Source organism: Etheostoma spectabile, chromosome 16 (assembly GCF_008692095.1).
Source record: "Etheostoma spectabile isolate EspeVRDwgs_2016 chromosome 16, UIUC_Espe_1.0, whole genome shotgun sequence".
NCBI lineage: Eukaryota > Metazoa > Chordata > Actinopteri > Perciformes > Percidae > Etheostoma > Etheostoma spectabile.
The window spans coordinates 18,367,990-18,378,969 of record NC_045748.1 but is presented as its reverse complement, the minus strand read 5'-3'; the positions used below and the strand labels follow the sequence as shown (position 1 = coordinate 18,378,969).

General features: G+C 39.7%; 1 protein-coding gene across 2 annotated transcripts in view; it reads right to left on the bottom strand.

The window, feature by feature from the left end:
- Positions 1–2,746: 2,746 nt before the first annotated feature.
- Positions 2,747–10,980, bottom strand: part of sapcd2 (suppressor APC domain containing 2) — a 13,836-nt gene continuing 5,602 nt past the window's right edge. Inside the window, exons 3-6 of one of the 2 annotated variants that reach the window (XM_032539379.1) lie at positions 7,535–7,681; positions 6,511–6,612; positions 3,589–3,696; positions 2,747–3,497 (exon numbers count right to left, since the gene is read on the bottom strand). In XM_032539379.1, the coding sequence (XP_032395270.1) occupies positions 3,369–3,497; positions 3,589–3,696; positions 6,511–6,612; positions 7,535–7,681 (486 nt within the window). In that variant the 3' untranslated portion in view covers positions 2,747–3,368. Of the gene's footprint in view, positions 3,498–3,588; positions 3,700–6,510; positions 6,613–7,534; positions 7,682–10,980 lie in introns of both variants that reach the window. The other variant, XM_032539378.1, reaches the window with a different exon arrangement.

Sequence of the window (10,980 nt, the reverse complement as noted above, 5' to 3'; positions counted from 1 at the left end):
ATAAATCCAGACGGACAATAAACTGTAAAAATGGCCTTAGGTCTCATGGGATGCAATCCCATGTCTATATTTTTCAATACTTTCCACCACTTATTAGGACTTTGTATATGTTATAGGGGAGACTTTTATGAGATTAGATTAATTGAAAGAGTTTCTGTTTCTGCAATTTGTGTGGGGTCAAGTTGCATAATGCCTGAGCCTGTCAGTGGCAAAAACCGCAGTGTGGTTAGTGTGTTTAGTGGACGCAAACTGACAGTGTGCATTTTACATTGTAGCCCGGTTCGTGGCTGCTGGTTACAGCTTTCTTACTCAATACTGGACCACAGACTTCAAAAGATTAAAAAAAAAAAAACTTGTTCACATTAGTCACTTAGACACCAATGCATGGGAATATAGGGTCCAAGTTGAAAAATACTGAAACACTGTTAGGCAAATTAGCACATATTTACAGAAAACTTGCAATACCAAACAATATTGTCGTAATGTAGGTAATCAACTAGGGAAGTTTCATGGAGCCACCTGTTGATACCTGTTACCAGATTAATTGAAAGAGTTTCTGTTGCAATTTTTGTGGGGTCAAGTTGCATAATGCCTGTACTAACAATACACAGAGCAAAGTCATAAAACAATAATTTAGCATAAATAAGCTTCAACATTCAATTCATAAAATAAAAGTCATTTAACTAGTAATAGAGAATACAAAGCTTTAAGACTTTCAAAAAAACAGTTGAGGAGGTAAATATATTGCTAGTGCAATGAAAAAGAAAAAGAATAAGCATTTTGCAAATGTTTTTTTTTTTTTTTCCTTATTATGAGGGGTGATTTGGTTTTACTTTTTTACAATTCTCAAAGGCCCTGACAACCTGTTCTCTCAGTCGACTTCTTACCATGATCGATAATACTTGAACACATTACTTTCTGCCAACACATTTTCGAGTGTGGGGGGGGGGACTTTAAATATGTCGCGTTACATGCTGTTATGAAAAAACGGCAACCAACATGCCTTAGTTAGAATGATACGGTATACAATAAGGGTTTATTTATGAAAAATCATTGTTGTAGGATAAGTGTATATTTAATTTGTGACTAAGTAGTTTCTTGAGTTTACAGCTGCACCCATCCATGATGCACTGCACCAACTGTGCAGGTCTCCAGTTAATCCTCATTAAAACTGAGCATCGCTAATCACATCCAAGGGTGAAGTGGAAATGTGGTGCATGAATTACATCAGATCATTCTCACTATCTAGGGACATTTTCTTAATTCATGACAGGAAATCTCATGAGCGAACAAATCAGAACAGACCACCCTGGAGATTAACAGACTTTCTTATGGAAAGTTGAGTTTTTCTTTGTTTTAAACAGCTCTTTAACTGAAATCTAAATGGGACAAAGTGTATATGAAATTGCAATTGGAGTTCAACGCGCATCAAAACGTGAAAGCAGAAACCACTGGGTGGTTATTGTTGCTCAGTTATGATCTACTTTAATGTTGGCAATGGAGAGATCGGATTCAACATCAATGTCATTTACCGCATCTGTACAAAGGTTTGAATACACATGCAAATTTAGAATTAATTGTGCAATTGTTGAAAGGTTGTTTTCACATGGAAGGAAAAAAAACTCTTAAAATGTGAACAAGATATTTGATCATTTCCGTAATCTACATTTGATATTTATTATGCATTGCTTTGGTTTACAACGTTTTGAAATCCATCATTTAAACTTAGATATAAGTGTTTATACTACTGTATTCCAACATTGTAAATATGAGAAACACACATTGCAAGGAACCACAGAATCTAGCCAGCAGTGTTTGGTCGTATTTATTATTTTACATTTTCTCTGAAGTTTTGATAGAAAGCTGAAGAAAAAGAGTTTCACTCACACATAATGTAGTTTGAGCAGCAAGAAACATATAATTAAACAAGTGGGAAACAGACATCAACAATATGTTATGTGCAGACATCCCAGCAGTACCATACAGATCCATTATAAAATTACAATGATTTTAATTCTACCACCACCCACTTACTAATATTTATTTTGTAAACTTTGTGGATGGCTGAGTATTTTTTTTTTTTTTTACAGTTTAAGTCTAAAACCAACTGTTTCATGGCTGATCCTGGTAAAGAGGGATGCTTACAAGGACTACATGGGTTTTTACATCTGTGCTAATCTCCAGGTTTCAAACTAAATCTCTTCATAAGATAAATATTTTGGGGCTGAAAATACGACCCATGCAAAGAATCCACTGTAAAGACATACAGCACTAGATATCCAAAGTGATTTTCTTTTGTTTTGATCTCCCAACCAAGGAGCTCGGTCTCCGACACATTCACCATCTGCCATGTTTATCCTCCTCAGCTCTCTTCTACGTGCAAACTTCCAAACTTCTCAAGTCTCTCTGCCTCTACATCTCGATGGCGTGTAGGCTGTCCTCCCATCTCTCTTTTTTGCAATCTTAACAAAAAAATCTCAAAATTCATAAAATGTCCTAACATTAATAAACATGCTACCATAATATAAAATTGTTCTTTTCTGTAATTCCTATCTTTCAGTGTTTGAAATGAAACACTCTAAAACCCAGAAAGCCAACGTCAGGTAAACATATTATTTTTAAAAGAAGGTAATACTAAAAGACATGGGCAAAGTGTAGCTTAATATCATTTAGATCAAAGTACCAAACTAAGAAAAATGTAATTGATAGGTCACAGCAAGCAGATGCAGCTGGTCCATCCATCCATCTTCTTCTGCTTATCCGGTATCGGGTTGCGGGGGCAGCAGCTCCAGCAGCTGGTGATTTGTTTATTATATTAAACTGTAAGAATATGGCATTTTATTCCAACAGAAACCATTCCCCAACTGAGCTAAAGTTCATGTTCTTTTATGTTGCCTGGGGAGCAACAGAATTAAAAAAAACAGTGGAGTGGAGTTGGGAGTGGGAGCGGAGATCTTGCAGATGCTGTGATCCTGCAAGAAATTGAGTGATGGGATCTCAGGAGACCCAACTGGTTTCTCAATAGCGTTCCAGCCTTCTCAGCTCAGATGGAGTGTTTATGCAGGACACCTTAAAGGCGGCAAGTAAAAGTCTCTCTCAGGGTCAAGTAATTCGGGTCAGGTTTTCACATGAGTATTCACATCTAGGTAGTGCATGGTTTGGGGTGGAGTGAAGTGGAGAAGCTACGTGCTGCAGTCATGGGTGAGGGGTTGTCATGGCTGAAAGGTGCATCACTGCTACTGCAAGTGTGGGTAAACAACAGTCAGCTTACAGTCTTGTAAACGTTTTGATCCAGACCAGCATCACGATGATTCCAAGCTGAATCATGGTGCTAACATGCTATGCTGTTGGTTGGAGTGTAACTGTTTTCAGATGAAAGTGGAGTCCATGGTGCTGGTGTCTTGTGCACTGTGGGCTCGAGCCTCAAAAAGCTGTTTTATCAATGCTGACTTCTCCTGCTCCAGCTGCGCGATCCGCTCGCTCCTCTCCGTCACCTCCTAAATGAAAAGAAGGAAAATAAATAAAGTGAGAGACTGAAAACAACCGCAATGAAGTAACTATTAGTGACTCCCGTCGACTGTGTCAAACCTGTGTGAGAAGTCGGTTCTGGTCCTTCAGTCTCTGGATGGCTTGTGGAGGGGCTGGACCCGGAGGCTGGCCATTAGCTGCTGTCTGAGCAGCGTTGGAAGGAAATGACTGCTGAGAAACAAAGAGGAACCAGTATTAAACGTAAAGTGTCATTATTTACATGTCTAGTACAACCAGCTTCCAAGAACCTGGTGCAGACAGGACTTCCACAAAAGAATATTTAAAGTTTCAATATGTACAGTGTTCAGCTTTGAGTCACACACATTTCCCAATAACATAAGTAAGCAATGTCAGCATTTGTACATTGTTTTTACATCCATGTAAGTGGCTTCTAGGCTATCATTAGGAACTGTGGTGCTTTGAGCTAAATGCTAGCGTTAGCATATTAACATGCTCATAGTGACACTGTAAGCATGCTAATGTACAGTGGTGTGAAAAAGTGTTGCCCCCTTCCTCATTTCCTGTTCCTTTGCAGGTTGTTCACACTTAAGTGTTTCGGAACATCAAACCAATTTAAACATAGTCAAGGACAACACAAGTAAACACAAAATGCTATTTGTAAATGAAGGTGTTTATATTAAAGGTGAAAAAAAATCCAAACCATCATGGCCCTGTGTGAAAAAGTGATTGCCCCCTAAACCTAATAACTGGTTGGGCCACCTTAGCAGCAAAACTGCAACCAAGCGTTTGAGATACGTGCAATGAGGCTTTTACAGCGTCCTGGAGGAATTTTGGCCCACTCATCTTTGCAGAATTGTCCTAATTCAGTTACATTAGAGGGTTTTCGAGCATGAACGGCTTTTTAAGGTCATACCACAACATTCAATAGGATTCAGGTCAGGACTTTGGCTAGGCCACTCCAAAGTCTTCATTTTGTTTTTCTTCAGCCATTCGGTGGTGGGACTTGCTGGTGTGTTAGGATCATTGTCCTGCTGCAGAACCCAAGTTCGTTTCAGCTTGAGTACACAAACAGATGGTCGGACATTCTCCTTCAGGATCTCTTGGTAGACAGCAGAATTCATAGTTCCTTTTATCACGGCAAGTCTTCCAGATCCTGAAGCAGCAAACAGCCAGACCATCACACTACCACCACATATTTTACTGTTGGTATAATGTTCTTTTTATGAAATGCAGTGTTCCTTCTACGCAGATATACTTGGACACACACCTTCCAAAGAGTTCCACTTTTGTCTCATTGATCCACAGAATGTTGTCCCAAAAGTCTTGGGGATCATCAAGATGTGTTGTGGAGAAATTGAGACGAGCTTGATGTTCTTTGCTCAGCAGTGGTTTTTCTCCTTGGAACTCTGCCATGCAAGCCATTTTTGCCCAGTCTTTCTGATGGTGGAGCGATGAACGCTGACCTTAACTGAGGCAAGTGAGGCCTGCAGTTCTTTGGACGTGTTTGTGTGTCTTTTGTGACCTCTGGTGAGTTGTCGCTGCGCTCTTGGGGTAATTTTGGGCGGCCGGCCACTCCTGGGAAGGTTCACCACTGTTCCATGTCTTCGCCATTTGTGGATAATGGCTCTCACTGTGGTTCGCTGGATTCCAAAGCTTTGGAAATGGCTTTATAACCCTTTCCAGACTGATAGATCTCAATTAGTTTCTTTCTCAATTGTTCGAATTTCTTTGGGTCTCGGCATGATGTGTAGCTTTTAAGGATCTTCTGGTGGACCTTACTGTGTCTAGCAGCTCCTATTTAGTGATGCCTTGATTGTGAACAGGTGTGGCAATCAGGCCTGGGTGTGACTAGAGAAATTGAACTCAGGTGTGGACAACCACAGTATAGTATGTTTTAACAAGGGCAATCACTTTTTCACACAGGGCCATGATGGTTTGGATTTTTTTCACCTTTAATAATAAACACTTCATTTACAAATTGCCTTTTTGTTTATTGTGTTGTCCTTGACTATTGTTAAATTGGTTTGATGTTCCGAAACACTTAAGTGTGACAAACATGCAAAGGAACAGGAAATGAGGAAGGGGGAAACACTTTTTCACACCACTGTATACTATGGTCTTATTCTTAGGTTAACATGTTGGTATGCTAACATAAGCTAGTTAGCATGAAACACAAAGTACAGCTGAGGCTGATGGGAATGTCATTAGTTATTTAATTATTTTAAGATAATTTATAAGGCTTTTTAGGCCTTTATATGACAGGACAGCTGAAGACATGAAAGGTGAAAGAGAGGAGGAATGACATGCTGTAAAGGGCCGCTGTGTCAAGAAGTAAACCTCCGCACATGGGCTCCCGCTTCACCATCTGGGCACCCGAATGTCATTAGTAATGATGAAGGTATAAAAGTATTGAAAAAATTGAAATTTTGACCTAGTGATGGCTCTAGATCACAAGTCAGGAGATCACCAAAGTTTTTACATAATCCTGAGGGGGACATCAATGTCTCAACAAACTTTTTGGACACTGCCATCCCTAAAGCCATTCCACTAGTATAGCTAAACATCACCACATAAAATAAAATAATGAATAGGCCATTTGATAAAACTGTCAGTTATGACAACACTTGTGAACATAATGGGGTTCATTAATGTGGTATAATCTTGAATTTCTTTGTAATCTTTAACATTAGATGTTTAAATTTCTCAAAATATCTGTCAGAGTTACATGTGGAGCCGACGTTGACCCGATCCAGTTGCACTCTCTCCAACATCCAATTTAATCAAAACATTGAGCAGTTCTTGTTTAGTGCGACAGCAAATCATAGCCTGGATCCAAATAAAGACCAAGAATCGAAACAACTATAAAAACTCCCATATGAATATGTCCATACATATGATCATTTATATTTACTTTATAAATCACGATTGTGAGACATTGAGAATTACTTGACTAATCTCAATCCTTTGGTTTTACCAGAATCACATAAAAATGCAAAAGTCAATGGGTCAGCAAACTCTCACCATCCCAGAGCAGGAAATAAGGTCGTTAAGGCAGCGGTTGACTTCTTGCAATTTAGGAATTAGAACATTCATGCGACTCTGATTGGCTTCTGTGAAGAATTCCTGAGAGTAGAGAACATAAAAGACAATTAGTATGAAATTTAACAAAGTAGTGTAAGGTCTAAAAAATGATAAGGTGGGACAATGACTTAACAAACTCATTACAAGATTTGGTGAAGGGATTAGTTAACTTAAAATAGTAAATGAGGGGAATATACAAAAAGAACACTTGTCAAAATAATTTTTTAATACATGAGAACATATTCTTCTGCAACTGCCAGTTCTTATTGAAGGGTGAGATTACAGATTACTGAGGCTACTGAGGGTTAGGGTTAGAAAAAAAAAATAGTTTTCCTTTTCTTCTATCACAAGGTATTTTACCCTGTTTGACTGCTGACCATGAAAAAAAAAATGAAAAAAGGAGCCCTTAATATTCTTTTTTGACTAACTTTATCCATATTCTGATACTTTAAAGGTGCTGTAGGTTGGATTGTAAAGATCCAGGACATAGCAAAAGAATTTGAACATTGACAAGTTAGAATAAATGTGGGTCATGAGCAATGATTGGCACACAGTTAGATCCCCCCCCCTCTTGGCCATGATTGGTGCATCTGAACAGGGAGTGGTGGATTGTTGCAAATTGCACTGTAGGTGTTGCCAGAGGAGCTGGAATTTTTTTAATTACCTGCTTCATGTAGTTCTACTCGAATATAGGATCAGTTTCAACAAATATGACAGAAAGTTAGTTTTATAAGTCTTACCAACTGCATCTTTAAGTGTTTATATGTCTCTCCCAACATACATAGAGTTCATAGATGTTTTTATGTTCAAAACATTTGTCAATGTTGTTTTATTTGGAAATATAAGAAGTTCAACAGCTATAAATTATGGAAATATATTCTCATGATTAAATATTTTCTATTTCTGTCTAGTTATCTATATCAATAAAAAAAGTACAAAAGGTTACAACAGTGTTTGAACTAACCGGGCAGTGGGAGCTCTGGCCGACCTGCCGCTGTCTCTCTGCGACGTTGTGGATTTGTCCTTGGTACCAGTCGCGGGCCCGCTCCACCACTTCCAGGCCCGCCAGCAGGGAGTCCTTCTCCTGCTCCAGCTCTTTCATTTGCTTCAACTGTGTGAGTTGAAAGTTAAAAAGGAGAGTATGTTGTTGGAGAATGAAAGGAGGGGACAGGAAAGGGGTGGAAAAGGAAAGAGAAACATGTGATTAAAAACAGACAAAAACAAACCCGCCTGAAATCACATTCTGTGCAGATCTCACATAGAGAAAAACATTTAATTTTTTTTAAATTTCCCATGCCATCACTAAGACAACTTTCAGATCGCTGCCAAGATTAAATCTAATTATTGATTTCTGTCAGCAGCCTGCATAGTAGACAAACTCCCATCTTTTCACAAGGGCATCTGCAGAAAACTCTTTTGTGCTGGCAGAGACAATGGCGCCATACCAATTGTGCCGGACTCTTTCCCATCCTGAACAATGTTTAGAGGAGCAATCAGTCCAGCGTCATGGCAACCGCGCAGCAACCTAAGAATGGAGTAAATAGCACTTCAACTCTGGCCCCCCCAGTGAGTGTGTGTGCGTGTTTGTGTGCGGGGAGGCTGCAGAGTTGTGCTGACCAGGCTGTCCATGCGGCACACTGCCACAGTCCAGGCCTCATTGCTGGCATTCAGCCACCGGGTGTGTGATCTTTCTGTCCACCCATTGCTCCATCCCTGCGTCCCCTGTGTGGCTCAGTACATTCCTCTGATCATCACTCATCAGTGCTGTTTAAAACACAGCCATGCTCATACACAGGGATACATGTTGCGAAAGTAAACTGAAACGGGACAAGGGATACAAGAGTCTAATTCAAACCCTGTTTAACATATTTGTGCTCTTTCCCAAAGAGCCTGAAGCGAAAGAACACATAGAGGACGATAGGAAGGGGGGTTTAGGGGAAGCAGAGGGGGTCAGAGACTCGGAGGGGTATGGTCCGTGTCTAGAATGAAGCATGACCCAGTGTCAAGCTGCATGAATGTGTTGTAGTCCAAAGGCAGGAAAACCCACTGTTTAAAAGAAGTTAGAAAAAAAGAGAAAATACACACAGAGAGGGAACAGAGCAGCAAATTGTGGAAAGGTTATGGAAAAGTCGGCACATGTATGTTTGTGTGCTGGCTGAATGAGCCGGCATGAATACACACAACAACGCACAATAAAACAACACCCGTTGCACAAGCTGTTTAACTAAAAACACAAAGAAGAACATAACAGCCTTTCAAACTGCATCTACAAAGCACTGTGAAACTGTGTGGTCTGAACCTTGAAGCTCTTCATTACAACAGCAGATCAGAGGCAATCTACAAAAGTCCCTGAAACAAAGACTAGGGCTACAACTAACTATTTACATGGATTCATCTGTCCACTTACACACATTACTTGATTAACTGTTAATAACAGTATACAAACCTAAATATATGCAATTTAACTTTATATTAAGCAGCAAATCCAAACATTTAATAACGACATATTAGCACTTTTTCTTGATCAATAACTTCAAATGTTGTGGTCGATTCTGTCAATCAACTAATCAACTTCTTTCAGCACTTTCCAAAACATAGACCTCTACAATACTACAAGAGGTTAGAGCTAAAAAAAAAGACCCAACGCTCCTGAGGAAGAGATTAATCAATTAATCATAACTGTAAGTTTATGAAATGTTAGAAAAACACTAAAAAAGGCCGACCAAGTTCTCGCTTTGTTTTGTCTAACAAAAAGTTCATAACTCAAAGATATTTAACTTAAAATAATATAAAACAGAAGTGAATCATCATTTGAGGAACTGTAACCAGCTCATAATTGGCATTCTCGCTTTATAAACAACTTGAAACATTGTTGTTGATTAAATTATGTCAAAGATTAATCCACTACTCCTCTCAGCACTAGTTTAACTACTAAAGCTCGACAATACCACAACAGGTTGGAGCCTATACTCCCAAAAAAACTAGCCCAAATAACTAGTTTATTCTGTTCAACAAACAATAAATTGTCTTTCACAATTAAATATCAAAACAACTTGATGCATATCTTTGAATGCTGAAATACACTATATAAAACTATCTCAAGGACAAACTTTAATTTCATATAACCTCTACAACCATCTCTCCCTTTCCTTTTCCGTCTTTCTCTCTGTCTGATCCTACTCACCCAGAGGAAAAAGTGCAGGGCCTTGCTGCTGTAGAGGCTACTGCTAAGGGGGATGAAGACGGTAGTGTAGGCAGCCAACACAGCTGTCCAGGCTGGGCCGGGCTGGCCGAGCGAGTCCTCTACTTCCACCAGGCCCCTGGGCCCGACCCGGCTCACTACCATCAGGGCAGCAGCGGGCCAAGTCGGCCTGGGTGGGAGGGCCAGAGGGAAGGGGGAGGAGAAGAAGGGCAGGAGGGAGGGAGGGAGGGAGAAGGAGGGGAGCCTGTCAATTAGCCTCTGGAGACACAGAGGCCAAGAGGAAAAGAGACGGAGACGGCAACACAAACAGGGAGAAAAAGAGGGAGATGAGGCGAGCTAGAGAGAGTGAGAAATGGTGAGGCAGGCGGAGAGACGGAGAGTGAAGGGAGGCATGAGCTCCTGACTGAAGGGTGGGAGGGGCAGAGTGAGGGGGAGGCAGAGAGATGGGAGGGGAATGTGGGGCCAATAGAGAGTGAAATGGATAAAAGCCTCCACTAGAAAACCTTTTCCAGGAATTTCAGGAATTTCCATGCTTCTTTTGTTTACTTTTCTGTGTAACTAAAATTATTTTGACATATATCTTTAAAAGCCTCAATCTCTGTGAAATCCAATCACACTTAAAGTCATCAGTGTTTTAATACAAGCAGACCTCTGTCTCTCTGAAAGTAATTTACTACTGATCCTCTACTCTTTTAATCAACACTATAATTAGATAGATACCAAAGAAAAATCATCAAAATGTGCCGTGTGTAACACTTTCTACCCACTGAGAAATGATCAGCTGAAAACTGTGGTAAATCTCCCGAACAACATCCATCCTCATCCTTAGTTGGTTACGTATGTAATGTCACATTTTTTCAGTTTTAACAACTGGTGCAAAGCTACTGGACATGGTTCTTTAGGGCTGCAATAAAATACTTTTTTTATTACTTACTATTGATCTGGCAGTCTAAGACATAAAGAAGATAACAAATTGCCCTTCTGGGACAAAGAATAAACTGATCTGAACTGAAGAAACGAGGGGAGAAAAACACGTCACAGTTTCAATTTAACTTCATATACATTAAGTCAACAAAAAGGCAGGAAATCTTCACATTTACAGTGAGAAGCTGGAACCAGCAGTTTTTGGCATTTTTTTTCGCTTGAATATTTATTGAACTATTAAAGCGCTCCTTATTAGGCTCATTTTCAGGTTCATAATTGTATTT